Source organism: Danio aesculapii, chromosome 23, assembly GCF_903798145.1.
Source record: "Danio aesculapii chromosome 23, fDanAes4.1, whole genome shotgun sequence".
NCBI lineage: Eukaryota > Metazoa > Chordata > Actinopteri > Cypriniformes > Danionidae > Danio > Danio aesculapii.
In genome coordinates this window covers 28,395,158-28,411,066 of record NC_079457.1, presented here as the reverse complement: position 1 = coordinate 28,411,066, position 15,909 = coordinate 28,395,158, and the positions used below count along the sequence as shown (strand labels likewise).

At 35.9% G+C, this 15,909-nt stretch overlaps 1 protein-coding gene across 1 annotated transcript in view; it reads right to left on the bottom strand.

The window, feature by feature from the left end:
* Positions 1 to 15,909, bottom strand: part of cntn3a.1 (contactin 3a, tandem duplicate 1) — a 177,233-nt gene that overhangs the window by 69,793 nt on the left and 91,531 nt on the right. Inside the window, exons 6-9 of the mRNA XM_056449420.1 lie at positions 13,554 to 13,757; positions 13,360 to 13,462; positions 12,334 to 12,518; positions 7,896 to 8,035 (exon numbers count right to left, since the gene is read on the bottom strand). Of these exons, the coding sequence (XP_056305395.1) occupies positions 7,896 to 8,035; positions 12,334 to 12,518; positions 13,360 to 13,462; positions 13,554 to 13,757 (632 nt within the window). The remainder of the gene's footprint in view (positions 1 to 7,895; positions 8,036 to 12,333; positions 12,519 to 13,359; positions 13,463 to 13,553; positions 13,758 to 15,909) is intronic.

The following is a 15,909-nucleotide window of genomic DNA, read 5'->3' as shown; positions in this document are numbered from 1 at the left end:
AAACTCAAGCAGCCATTTCGCTCTGGGTCACGTGACCACCCGTAACTACTTTTTAAGAACACTATTAAAATATTTATATTACTTTCTAATTTTAGGCAAACAGGTAAATCATTGCATTATTTGGTTCCCTTAACAGAGAAAACAGATTGACCAAAAGAGGTCTGACACTAGACAGTCACCATTGGCAGTAGCTCATGTGTCTCTGTGAGAGGTCTGATGCCTACTGATTAGATCTGAAAACACCATTATGTAGAAGTAGTAGTAGTGATTTTTTTAATTGTCTTAAATGTGTCACCAACACTGATATGATAATGTGGTCTTAAATATTATCATCAGTATTTGTATTGATATTAATAATGAGATTTTGAACTGACTTCTGTGTCAGTGTCCTTAAGAGCTTCAGTCATAGTAATTAACAATCAAAGATGGTTGAACTTAATTTGAAACATTTTGAAGGAGCTCATCATCTGGCCAATCTGAAGGATGCCTGAGATGTAAAAATCTTTATTAGGTACTTTATGGCCACTTTATTAGGTACACCTTACTAGTAGCGTGGCACCCGGTGTGGATTTCTGCTGCTGTAGCCCATCCGCTTCAAGTTTTGACATGTTGTGCATTCAGAGATGCTCTTCTGAATACCTCGGTTGTAATGAGTGGTTAGAGTTACTATTGCCTTTCTATCAGCTTAAACCAGTCTGGCCATTCTCCTCTAACCTCTGGCATCGACAAGGTATTTGCGTCCACATAACTGCTGCTCACTGGATATTTTCTATTTTTTTGACCATTCTCTGTAAACTCTAGAGATGTTTGTGCGTGAAAATCCCAGAAGATCAGCAGTTTCTGAAATACTCAGACCAGCCTGTCTGGCATCAACAACCATGCCACATTCAAAGCCACTTAAATCACCTTTCTTCACTATCCTGATGCTCGGCTGGAACTGCAGCAGATCGTCTTGACCATGTCTACATGCCTGAATGCATTGAGTTGCTGCCATGTGATTGGCTGATTGGAATATTGCATTAATGAGCAGTTGGATAATAAAGTGTTTGGATAATAAAGTACCTAATAAAGTGGCAGCTGAGTGTAAATACAATTCAGTGAAGGTAATGGTTGAACATTGCTAATATTTGTTTTAATGTTAATTTGACTCTTTTTGTTTCCTGCTTTGTTTGTTGTTTGTATAGCATCTTAAAAAAGCATGAATGTTGACCGAGATGGGTCAAAATCCAAAAGTAGTTAGAAAACAAAGTATTTTATACAGTAAAAATAATAGCAATAAAGTAAAATATCTGTACAAAAATTGAGGACTAATAGATGCATTTTTGCACATTTTACAGACACTTATGAGCATTGCACATCTGAACAGTCATGCACTTTGCACAGCAACTGAACACTCTTGGGCATTTATAAACATTTGCACATACCCTTAGCATATACACTGACTGGCCACTTTATTCGGTACACCTTACTAGTAGAGTGGCACCCGGTGTGGTCTTCTGCTGCTGTAGCCCATCCGTCTCAAGGTTCTACGTGTTGTTCGTTCAGAGATGCTCTTCTGCATACCTTGACAAATGAGTTACTGTTGCCTTTCTATCAGCTTGAACCAGTCTGGCCATTCTCCTCTGACCTTTGGCATCAACAAGGCATTTGCGCCCACATAACTGCTGCTCACTGGATATTTTCTCTCTTCGGACCATTCTCTGTAAACCCTAGAGATGGTTGTGCATGAAAATCCCAGTAGATCAGCAGTTTCTGAAATATTCATACCAGCCTGTCTGGCAGCAACAATCATGCCACATTAAAAAAAAAAAAAACTTAAATCCCCTTACTTCCCCATTCTGCTGCTCGGTTTGAACTGCAGCAGATCATCTTGACCATGTCTACATGCCTGAATGCTTTGAGTTGCTGCCAATGTGAAATTTGCATTAACGAGCAGTTGGACAGATTTACCTAATAAAGTGGCCGGTGAGAGTATTGTGTAGTTCTAGTGTACTCCATACAGGTGAGTGGACTTGACAAACCACCTAAGAATATGCTCCTTCCTCTTTTAGAAAAGTGTTAGAAACACTTCCATGTTTCTGTTTGTACTGATCACTTTTATATTTATATATCTTGTACTCTTTTTCTATAGTCACCTACTCCAAATCTAAGGTTTTTAGGTATTTTATTAATTGTTTTTCTTTTCTATTGCATAACTTCTATTTGTCCATAATTCAGATTCGTATTATAACCTTTGCTATCAAAAGTTATTATCTTTTGCTATCTTTGCTATTGTTATTATTTTCAAGGTCAAGAGTGGTTGTGTAAGTATTACACTGCATATTACACGGTGTATGATATGTATGTGACAAATAAAATTTTGATTTAATAAAAAATTATGAGTAAGCCAAAGAGAAAATGTAGGTTTTGATTTATGCTTTAAACTTGCTTAGTGTATGATATGCTCTGATTCCTAAAGGTAGGATATGTTACAGAGTTTTGGAGCATAGACTAGCTTGTCACAGCAGAGACTCATCTATGGCTCTCTGCACATCCTGAGGCTTTTCCATCAGATAAGAAGGAGCTGAGGTCCATCAAAAACACACAGAAACAAATATCAACATCTCACAAAGACTTCTGATAAAAATAAGAACTCAACAGCTCCCTCAATCTCTGACACACTTAAAGCTCCATATTGATTAAGCCCTTTCATGAATCAGTAAACCGAACAATGGTTTATGAGCCAAGTAATGAACAAATCCAGTTTTTAATCAGCCAAAAAGACATTAGAATGAAGAAAAAGGGCATAATATAGTACGGATAATTGATATTAGATTTTGTACTTACTGTAGTTCTTTAAATGTAAATGTGAGTCAAACTTTATAGATTTATATATCTATCTGTCCAAGTATGAAATAAATCCATCCATCCATCCATCCAACCAACCTAGAGAACTTACCTTCCAAAATATGCCAGTTTATTGACAGTCTAAGTATAGATTCATCCATGACAAATTACGCACACCCCCAAACACATGCACTCGCACAAAAAACAAACCACAAGATAGGTGCTATATCCCAGCAGGCACATAAAGTTAAAACTAGGTTCGATTTAGGTCGTGATGTCAGGTGACCAAAATTCAATGTCTAGCAGTGTCTAAGGACAACATTATTTTGACGTCCAACAATGACATTGACAATTGGTTGATTTTAGGTTGTGTTGGGAAGTGACCAAAATCCAACATCGAGCCAATATCTTAAACCAACGTCACATTGACAACAAATACTGACATTTACGAGTAAGCCAAAAAGAAAAGGTTGGTTTTGATTTGTGCTTTAAACATGCTTAGTGTAGGATACGCTCTGATTTATAAAAGTAGGCTGTGTTCCAGAGTTTTGGAGCTGAAAAAGGTCTGTTTTCTTTTGTTTTTCAAGATAGAATGTTTAACAGAAGCTGAGCAAAAGATTTGTTAGCGGAGCAAAAGATAATCCAAATCAAACAAACTACTGTCTACATTGTGTCATACTCGAATATACATAGACAGAAACAGTTTAACAAGAGTGCTTCAATATTATAAAAGGAACAGTAAATTCAAAACAAGAAGACACACAGTTAAAGTTAGAATTATTAGCCCCCTGTTTATTTTTTTCCCCAATTTCTGTTTAACAGAGAGAAGATTTTTTCAACACTTTTCTAAACATAATAGTTTTAATAACTCATTTCTAATAACTGATTTATTTTATCTTTGCCATGATGACAGTACATAATATTTAACTAGATATTTTTCAAGACACTTCTATACAGCTTAAAGTGACATTTAAAGGCTTAACTAGGTTACTTAGGTTAACTAGGCCAGTTAGAGTTAGGCAAGTTATTGTATAACGATAGTTTTTATATCTATATCGAACTATATCGAAAAAAATATAGCTTAAAGGGGCTAATGACCTTAAAATGTTTTTTTTTTTTTATTAAAAACTGCTTTTATTCTAGGCAAAATAAAACAAATAAGACTTTCTCCAGAAGAAAAAATATTATCAGACATACTGTGAAAATTCCCTTGCTCTATTAAACATCATTTGGGAAATATTTAAAAAAGAAAATTAAATCAACGGGGGGCTAATAATTCTACATTAAAAAAGCAAGGAAAATGAAAATCACCAGTATTCTGAAGCATTTTTCAACTAATAAACAAATAATTCTGAGTTAGTTTATAAACTAAACCATTCATTTATGATTAACATTAGCAACTACTAAAGAATCTAATATGTCAAATGTGTATTGCTAATAACTAAAAATGAAGACTGACATCAGCAATGAACACAGATATGACACATATTTGTTTTAATTAAATACGAAATGGATTGCATTATATGTCTAAAAAAAGCGTAGTGTATTTTAAAAACTAAAATACTGAAAATAGTGTAATTATAAGCACTACTTCTTACAGTTACAGTCTAAAAATGCTGATCTGTGAAGGTGAGAAAATGCAAGGCCTTTGTCTGTTCATTGTAATCATCAAATAACAAACGACACTCCTCTTCTCTTCCTCTGACTACATGGATGGCCTTTGCTCTGGAGATTGATCAAATGCTGAGGTAGACATTGGTGACATTTACAAAATGGTAAGACCTGGGCTCATTAAGAGTGCAGGCTCACACGCTGAGATTGTGTTTGCCATCTCTCAGAGTGATGAAACAAGTTCTTGTACATGACAGTACAATGCAGCACCGAACCGCTGCAAACCTTACACAAACTAAGAGGAAACAAAGCAGATATTCCGACGTATGCATGGAGAATCCTAAAAATAAACAGGAATATGGAACAAGGGAATGGGAATTCATTGTTCCCCCTTTTATATTAATTTGATTCAGTGTCTTACAAAACAACAACAACATGAAAACGACACTGTAAAATGTGATTAGCTACTGTAAAGTGAGTTAATCTGCTGCCTTAAAAGAAACACTTCACTTAATGCGGACGCAATCCAGTACTGGGAAACACCCATACACACTCACACATGCACTCACACACGAGCATGTCTTTGGGCTGTGGGGGAAACCAGAGCACCTTGAGGAAACCTCCACTAATACGGGGAGAATATGCAAACTCCACACAGAAATGCCAACTGGCCCAGCGAGGACTCGAACCAGTGACTTTCTTGCTGTGAGGCGACAGCACTAACCACTGAGCCACCATGCCGCCAGAAACAAATTTAATTTATTTTAAAAAATCGATTAAACCTATTGTAACTTGGAACTGTTAAGCTGACTTCATTCTTATAATTATACACACAATTCATTGACCTTAAGTCAAGAGTTTTACTCTCTTCTTCTTAGGAAATTTAACCAATTGCTTTAAAAGCAGTGTGTTTACTCACTTTTTTTAAAGTTAAGTCAGTTAATCGCTTTGTACCATGTACAATAAAATATAAAATAATAAAAGGGAAAAGACTGTACTATTTACAGTGGATTAATACGTTTGTAATAACTAAAAATCATGGCTGAGATAAATCAAGCTTGTTTTGTTCAGTTTGAATAAAAATAAAATAGCAAAACACTTAAAATGTACCATTTATGGTGAAATTAATCCCCAACTTGATGTTTTTAACTTGTGCCTGAAGGATTTCAGCGGGCAGAGCTAATACTATTCGTCAGTGTCTTGTTCTGGAGGTGGTCATTTGCAAATATCACAAATCACATAAATAAAAAAAAAAACTTTTTTTAAGCTTTAAAGGAGAGTTAGCCTTAAAAGAAAAATTTTCATTATTCATTTACCTTTAAGTGGCTTCGAACTTGTTTCTGTGTTTTTCTCAAGCGGCAACCTCCTGCTTTTCCTCGTGAAGCAGATATGGAAGTAACTGAAACTGTAATTCATCGAAATTCCGCCAGTCCTGGCTACACAATAGAGCAGATTTCTATTAAGCCCAATGTTAAAATGGCCAAATTTACAGCAGAAAAAAAAGGTGTTTACAGCCTGGTACAAAGAACGATTTTGGTTCATAGAGCTAATATTACCCTTCATGACTACTGTGAGGGGGTGATTTTTTTTTATAACTCATCCGTTTCGTTTATATTAAGTTATATTAAGTCTGCATAATTAAGGGCGTGGCCACTTGAGCGACAGCTAGATCTCGCTGTTTGACATCACTTCACCTCAGCTGATTCCTGCTGATTAGCCGCTGAACTCGGCATATACATCCTATTTTTGTGTTGTTTTATGTGGCTTTACACAGTCAGTTGCTTTTTGGAATTATTTCTTACAATTATCAGATGATACGGGATGCTGTGTGCACTTAATTGTGCTCACAAACCATTCACGTGGCCTCCATTTCCCAGGTGAGTGAAATTATATACTTATACCATCTCTTTAAATGTATTTGTTTTATTTAAGATCATTTATATTTTTCTTTAGAACTTGAATGCACTCCAGAATCTGACAGATGGATTAGCTGTAGGCTCTAGAACAGTCATTTGAAACATTGTCATACAGTGTTATGCCTGGATTTCTTAAGTAGCCTTGCATTTACTAACACAGAGTATATTTGATGTATTTGGAAGTAATTTGCATTTTCCTCCAGTAGAAAAGCATCATAAGAACAATGTTTAGTTGCATTAACGTATTGCAACAGTGTTTTTAAAAGTCTAAACACTTTATTGATATAGTATACAACCAAGCACATGTGGTCAGAACACAAACGAGTCGCTGGTAATGACGTATTAAGCGTTTCTCCCATAGGAAAGCCTGTCTAAGCAAAATGCAAGCAGGCGTCTGTAGCTCCGCTCACGCCCCGCCTCTTTACCCTTAATTGGTTAACCCCGGTTGGAGCGTTGACGTGCGAACAAAATGGTGCCAGTTGGCCACGCCCTCTTGTAGCTTTATTTGTGCTCTTCAGAAACCTATGGGTGACGTCACAGATACTTCGTCCATATCTTTTACAGTCTATGGTTTTTCTTCTCTTGAACGCAAAACAAACAGGTATACTGAAAAATGTTAGAAACCAGCACCCATTGATATCCATGGTACAGAAACAAACAATACTATGGAAGTCAATGGCAGTTTTTTTCCCCCAAATTCTTCAGTATATCTTTATTTGTGTTCAACAGGAGAAAGAAACAGGTTTAGAACAAGTGGATAATGGCTAACAGATTTTCATTTTTGCGTAACACATCTCTTAAAAAATATAATGATGAAGACATTTTAAGCTCTGAAACAAGTAGGACGTTTTAATGGAAAAAAATTCCTTTTTTGTAAAGCCTGAAAAAAAAAAAAAAAAAAAAAACAACTGCATCATTCCATCACTAAGTGTATCATCAAAGATTTCATATCATCAACATTGTTCAGGACTGTACCTGTCACAATCACCAGCAATCTAGCCCTGGCAGATCGCTGGAGAACACTTTCTATCATTCATGCTATTACACATCTACCACCAAAACTGGACTACATATCCCACCATGCACCACACACACACCAGTTTTACATGACCACTGATTGCAAACATGTCTAAAGCGCATAAAGACTGAATGCCAGAACTATAAATACCCCTCACTATCACAGACACTTTGCTGAGCCTGTAGGAGAGCATTTCAAAGCCTTTTTCTGGTCTTGCCTGCCGTGCTTTTGACCCTTGCGTTGTTTATTGTTTATTTTGTTTTGCCACCGGTCCTGATCATTCTCACAAAAAGTGAGTCAGTTAGCAGAAGGCACTTCCATTGCATTTACTGGAGACCACTAGACATCAGTAATGAGTAACTTATTTCCCTCAGTGTAACAGCTAATCAGTGACAACTGACATATTAAGTTAAAAATAAGAATAAGATAATTAAACTAGACTTTGATTAGTGTTCAATCATTACTAAAATCTGCTAACTCAGCCGACCAGGTGCATTATATGTACATCAAAGCACACCACTCACCTCAAAAGACTCGAGCGGCTCTCCGTTCTTCAGCCACCTGTAGGAGGGTTTGGGTTTGGCACTCGCCTTACACTCCCATAGCAGAGACTCGTCTATAGCTCTTTGCACATCCTGAGGCTTTTCCACTAGATGAGGGGGAGCTGAGGTCCATCAAAAACACACAACACAGAAACAAATTTCAACATCTTACAAAGGCTGCTTATAAAAATGAGAACTCAACAGCTCCCTCAATCCCTGACACACTTAGACCTCCATATTGATTAGGCCCTTTCATGAATCAGTAAACCAAACAACAGTTTATGAGCCAACTAATGAACAAATCCAGTTTTTAATTAGTCAACAAGACATTAGAATGAAGAAAAAGGGCATAATATAGTATGGATAATTCATATTAGATAGATTTTGTACTAACTGTAGTTCTTTGAAAGTAAATGTGAGTCAAACTTTATGGATCTTTTTAGATTTGTACATTTATTTATTTATCTGTCTAAGTATGAAATCCATCCATCCATCCATCCATCCATCCATCCATGCATTCTTCATTAAATTACCCACCAAATCCAACCAACCCACCTACCTATGTACATATGTAGGTAGGTAGGTATGTTAAAGACTGAATGACCAACAATTTTCTTCTCTTAAACTCAGACAAAACAGAATTATAACTTATTGGGCCTAAATCCTGTGCACAGCAGATCTCACAACTCAACCTGCAATTAGAGGGATACAAAGTTAGCGTTAGCTCTACTATAAACACGATAGCAGCTACGCTAATTATTCTGTTTATGCTCTATTTCCACCTGGGGATACTCATCCCGAGGCCCTCAGACTATGCAGCACCACTGATTCGTTCCAAGACCAGAGAGGAGGTGATCCCAATGTTTCCATATCCTGGACCAGGCCGTATCCTGAGCAGCTGCTGTGGTGATCATGGAGGAGTGGAGAGCATGAGACTGATTCCTGATTCCTGCTCCAGGGACAGACGGGTCTTCGTCGAGGTCCAGCATTCTCCAGCCTCCGGCGCCTAGACTGCAGCTCTGCACAAGACGCTTGGCCAGAGGAGAAATGGCCAAATTTTTCTCGAGATTTTTTAATTCTTCACTTTTGCCTATTAGTGAAGTTTTTTCCTCGCCGCTGTCGCCACTGACTTGCATGGTTCCGAATCTGTAGTGCTGCGCATCGATAAATTTTCTCTGCAATGTTTGGACTCTCAGTAGTGATTATTAAACCACACTGAACTGAGCTAAACTGAACTGAACACTGAAAACTGAACGAACACTGTTTCAGTTTACTATGAAGTTCTATGTGAAGCTGCTTTGACAATCTACATTGTAAAAGCACTATACAGATAAAGGTGAATTGAATTGAACTATGTAACTATATATGTACCTACCTAGCTACTGTACCTAAACACCTACCTACGTACCTACCTACCTACTATATGTAACTACATACCTACCTACCTACCTACCTACCTACCTATGTAACTATGTACGTACCTGCCTAGCTACTGTACCTAAACACCTACCTACATCCTACCTACCAACCTATCTATCTGTGTAACTACATACTTACCTACCCATCTACAAACCTATCTATCTACCAACTTACAGTTGAAGTCAGAATTATTAGCCCCCCTGAATTATTAGCCCCCTGTTTATTTTTTCCCCAATTTCTGTTTAACGGAGAGAAGATTTTTCAACACATTTCTAAACATAATAGTTTTAATAACTCATTTCTAATAACTGATTTATTTTATCTTTGTCATGATGACAGTGAATACAATTTTACTAGATATTTTTCAAGACACTACTATACAGCATAACATGACATAAAAAGGCTTAACTAGGTTAATTAGGTTAACTAGACAAGTTAGGGTAATTAGGCAAGTAATTGTACAATGATGGTTTGTTCTGTAGACAGTCGGAAAAATATATAGCTTAAAAGGGCTAATAATATTGACCTTAAATTTTTTTTTTTTATTATTATTAAAAACTGCTTTTATTCTAGCCGAAATAAAACAAGTAAGACTTTCTCCAGAAGAAAAAATATTATCAGACATGCTGTGAAAATTTCCTTGCTCTGTTAAACATCCTTTGGGAAATATTTAAAAAAGAAAGAAAAAAATTAAAGGGGAGCTAATAATTCTGACGTCAACTGTTTCTACCTACCCATCTACCTACCTACCTACGGTACTACATACATACCTACCTACTTATGTAACTACGTACGTACCTACAGTACCTAGCTACTGTACCTAAACATGCAACTACTTCCTACCTAACTACCTACCTTCCCATCTACCTACCTACCGACGTACCAATCTACCTAGCCATCTACCCACCAACCAACCAACTAACCAACCAACCAACTAAAGATTGCTAGTTTTTAGTCTAAGTATATATTCATCCATGTAAAATGTAACTCTTATTCTACATTTTAAATTTTTTTTATTTAATGTTCTAATATTCCTTTGCACTTATACTCATACACACCACACACATGCGCACAAAAACACAAACCACAAGATAGTTGCTACAAAAAGTAACAAAATTAAATTTATAAGCTTGATTACATATCTAAATGTAAGGCAAGGCTTAGACAATTTCTTTATACATATCTTGAAACATATTCAAATTATATTCTCATGTTTTTGATGAAGTTCATGGTGAATTGCATAGGCTTAACTTTACTTCAAACTGAACTAGATGAGAGAGAAAGGAGAGTAAATCACGTATTGCAAGCTGGACAAAGCAGCATGCTTTATAGGGATCAGTCACACTATATGAGCCCATAATTTTGACTCCGGCCATTATGTTATAAACAACAGTGACCCATATTGATTATGCCATAGCACCAATGGTGGTGATAGATGGAGACTAAAGTCTATGGAAGATTATAGATTTTCACCTGCCGAATAATTGCGATGACAAATAATTACAGCATACAGGGATAATCGTGAAAAACTGACATCCTGGTTATAAAACATCATAGGGTGATAAATAAAACCACACAGTAAAGATCGGTGATGAACTCAAATGTAAGCTTTCATTAAACCTTACCAGAGCACATTGATTGGGGGTTGATCTGATTATGGAAAGTACAGAGAATGTTGCTATTTTGTATATAATAAAAGTTAGCAGCTTGAACCAGTGTTAACTAAAACTAAAACCATAAAAGATAAATAATTACTTGAATAAAATAAGCATTAATTAAAATAAAATATATATGCATGTAACAGAATAATGTGTATGTTGTAACATTTTTTATCCAAATCAACTGCTCTAAACAACAACAACAACAATAATGCATAAAACATTACGTTTTTACATGAAAGAAAAATCATTTTGCCTTACTAATTCAATTAATTGTAATTTCTTTTTCATTCACTGGAAATTTACAACCCAGGCTCATTCTGAAAACGTAGCCCTATATACATTTTTGGAGATCTCAAATTACATCTCAGAAGGTACATTTTTTTTGCAGTTTTTATTTTCGCGAATCCACCAGGGGCCGCTGTGTATGCTTTTTTCAGATCTCAAAAATCTCAAAGACTGACTGACTGACTGATTGACTGACTGACCAATTGACTGACCCACCCTCCTCCTTCCCTAAACCCAACCAATAGTGTTTACAAAAGCACAGATTGACCAGCGCTCACCCACTTCCCTAAACCCGACTGACAGTTTTAAAAAGCAATCCAGAAAAAGAAAAGCCCTCGCCTGATTTTTACCACATTTTCAGATTATACCACATCCTCACTCTGTAGTTTACTTGTTTATTTTATTTTTTGGCTTTTGTTTTTGTCTTACCCACTTTCTGGAAATGTTCTTCACCAGATTCAAACTCATCATGGTCAATCGTTTCTGCGTCGTAAGTCCGCAGACATACATGGCAAGCTAACTGAACTAGTAACAGCGAGAAAGCCATCCATACGAAGGTAAGCGGTCAGCTGGTAAGTGCGAAAGGGAACATTGTTATACCACCCCATTTTGTTCGTTTTAAAGACGAAATGCAGCCATGCGTACCTCTGGCTACATAATTCGTGATCTCCAGAAACGTATATTGGACTACGTTTTCAGAATGAGCCTGTTGAAAATTTACTAGCAATTTCAGAGTGAAAAAAACATTTCTACACCAAACCCTTTTCACTGTACAGTGACAAAAAATAAACTAAAAATAATAAAGAAAAAAAGTCAAAGAAAAAAATAAACGTTTCATTAAAACAACAAATAAAAAAATTATATGATTATAAGAAATTAATTAATTTAACAAAACAAATGCAATAAAATGCAATAGATTTACAAAAGCAACAAATCAATTAAACTTTATTTTTGTTTTTAGGCAAGAAAATAAAGTGGCTCATTTTCAGTTTTTTTTAAACGTTTCCTCAAGAAAAACATACATTTATTCCAGCATTAAAATTTATTTCCCCTACCGTAAAATGAGAGGCGTCCCTTCACTGTGTTTTTGCCTCTGGAGTTTTCAGCCACACATTCATATGGTCCCGCATCTTCCTGTTGGAAATAAGGGATCTCCAAAACTCCACTGGATTTGCTAACATCCACTTTTCTAGGAAAAGGAACTCCATCTGGTCTTCTCCAGCTGATAGCAGGAACTGGGCTAAAAGCAAAAAGTAAAGCAGATTATTTAATAAAAAGTGTTTCCCTTCGAATGATAATATTTTGCAAAAGCCTTTTAAACACATTTTAAATACTCCTGCTGACCCCCTATATGATTTTTAAAAAATGTGACCATTATTTAAATGCATTGCTTTAAAGTTTGCATGGCTGTGCGTTATTTATCACATGACATGCTGCAACAAATGATTTGTGCATATATTATGTGAATTTTGACAGAGTGCTAATTATAATGCAGAATATATGATATTCAGATTCTCCAATATGTGTACTGATATATTTGGTAATTTAAATAGCTTAGTAATGATTATATTACTGATGGCTGCTGCCATGCTAGTTTGGGTTGCGGTGGAGCGATTAGAGCTGCTGGATTTCCAACATGCTAATTCATCAAATTCTCCCAAAATACATGGAAGTAAGTGGCATTTTAACAGACTTTTAAACTTTTTAACAGACTAAACATTGTTGTTATCTAACATGATTATGTTTAAATCAATTATTATCTCCATAGACATCAGTGTGTATTTTACAAACCACAAGTGTTATGTTTTGCTAATAATTATACATATTTAAATGTCTGAAACTTATAATATACATTATTTGTTTGAAAGCAAGGACAAATTGTGATTTATGACAAGCACAAATTTCTTTCTCTGACTCAGCCTGAGCCGTGGGAATGCAGATTTAATGTATTGTAGCAGCTAATCACTTGACACACTGAATGCTCTAATCACACTGGTGTGATTGTATGCACCATAAATGAACTAAAAACTAAGCTAAAGGATAAATAAACACTTAAAAACAGTATCAAATGTAATATTTACTTTCCCAAAGCGAAGCACTCCAGTTTGACCGTCAACCCTTTGGCTACAGCCAAGACTTCAGGAAACTGGACCTCAATTTTAGGTTCATATTCTCCCATGATGCCTGAAACATATATATAAAAAGGGTAATCATTTGAAGTTACAGCTAGTTGGTATTATTTTTCATGTGTGAATGCATATGGTAGGAGTATCACCATCACTGCGGAGAATAAGTGGCGTAGGAGGTCCTTGCACTCTGTTTTGGGTCACAGTGTTAGTCACGACACAGGTGTAATTTCCAACGTCCGACGGCTCCACTTTAGCGATGTACAGGTTGCCTGTTTTCTGCGACACAAAGCGCCGCGTGTCCTGCTCGACGAATGAGGGATATTCGTTGAAGATCCAGGAAAAGGTCAACTCTGTAGGAGACAAGAAGTAAAATAAGCTATACTGAACCACATCGCTTTGTGATGTAACTGTAATAGAATTGAATATTTTTTTAGAAGCCAAAGATGTAAGCAAACAGAATCATACACAGAAGAGTTCACTTTCAAACAGATAAAAAGTAAATAACCTACACAAAAACAATACTGATGACTGCATGTTTATGTGCCACATGACCGATATGTAACTGATTTTTGTTCAGTAAAGGTCCCAATAAATAAAAAAAACGTTTTTTTTAAATGTTAGTATCGGTATTGTTCGTTTTTAAGGTATCTATCAGCTAGTTTGCTCCGAAACAGTGACAAAATTTGTGTTTAGAAGATATACACATGTAAAGCTTGTTGATTGTCACTTTCACCATAAACATTTTTTTTCATGTCACCTCACACTTTAGTTTTTTATCAAATTATAACCGACCAAATGCTCTCTACCATCTGACATGCCCCATCCCTTTCTCATTTTTCTTTTCATTTGATGCACTTGAGTTCAACCACTCCAGCCTGATCTCACAAGGAAATGTAACTATTTTATGTTTTGTGAGTTTAGTGGCTAATTCGTCCGAGTTTAGCTGTACGAAAATGTACAATTTTAAAAAGGAGCCGTAACACCCAACCCCACCACTAAACCAAACCATCATTGGTGGACAAGCAAAAAATACTAAATTGTTCGATTCCATACGAATTTGTCACACTAAACCAAAACAAACAAAGGTGAATCCAATTGTATGAGTTTTTATTGACCAAAGGTCATAAATCAAAAAGGTGCAAAAATAGTCCAAAACAAGGGCGTGGGAATAAAGTTCAGGATGAACGGCACAGGAATGTCCAACAAGAGTCCTGACAAAACACAGAGACACCATGAACAAAAAATAACAAACTGACAACAAAGGAAGGGACTGCCGCTCAGATATAGGCGCAGCTGAATTAAGCACAACTGAAGCTGCTGATCAGAACTTTCCTTAAAATTATTCTTCCTTTAAATTTAATCTTTCCTTTAAATTTAATCTTCAGATTGCTATTATAAAGCATTTATAACACTAATGCTGGGTTCACACCAAATGCAGAGCACCATGTCACTTGCTCTAGTTTACTCACAGGATGTTTTTCACCTCACAAGTGATTTTTTTTACTTGCATGGAAGTAATGATTGATGATTGACACAAATTTCCTCATGGCAAACGCAGCAAGCATTCTGCATCATTCGCAGCAGCTATTCTTTTGCTTCTGTCATTGACTTTGTACATAATTTATACTTAATTTTGCTTTTGGTGTGAACCCACACTGTAAAACCCAACAGTCAACAGTTAACTCAAAATTTACTGAAAGTTAATTTTACTCATTTAAAGAGTTTAGAACTCAGTGTTGAAGATAATGAGCTAATTAAATACCTCATAGCTTTAACTTAAATGGAGTAAGTTCACAGAACTCATATAGATTAGTTTTTTAACTTAAATGGTTTGTTGCAATCTGTTTCCTCAAATTGTTTGAGTTGCCTTAACTTATTGAGTTTTACAAAACTCAGTTGGTTTAATTTCTCTTTATTTATTGGGTTTTACTGTGCTCAAATTGCTCAAATTGCTTCGTTTACTCAAATAGATTGTTCACAGTACTCATTAGGATAAATTTTTAATATTAGTTGGTTTGTTGCAATCAGTTTCCTCAAATGGTTTGAGTTATCTTAACTTTTTGGGTTTTACAGTGCAGCACTACACTAACAAGAATAATAATAAAACAAAAGTCAAATGCCTACTAAATTGAAAAATGCAATGAATTAATTTTGAACAACATAGTTCTGCTGGCAGGGATGGGTGGGTCTGTTGTACTAGGACACCCAAATCATGCAAGCACACCCGCTTCAAATGTTATCACTTGATTGAATGGGCATTATTAGTGGTTATCAGCTGATAGATATTGGCCAGTCGGGGCCTTCTGCGCCTGGTAGTCGGCTGAAAAGGTTGTTATCATCCATTCACATGGTTCATCAGCTACACTAATAGAAAAGACTCAAGATCCAGATCTGTTTTTACATTACTGTGACGGCTGGGTTTAGGGTTGGGGTAGGGGTAGACGTTAATGAAATACAATAAATGGGAATTTGAATAAATAATTAAAATAATTTTTGTTAACT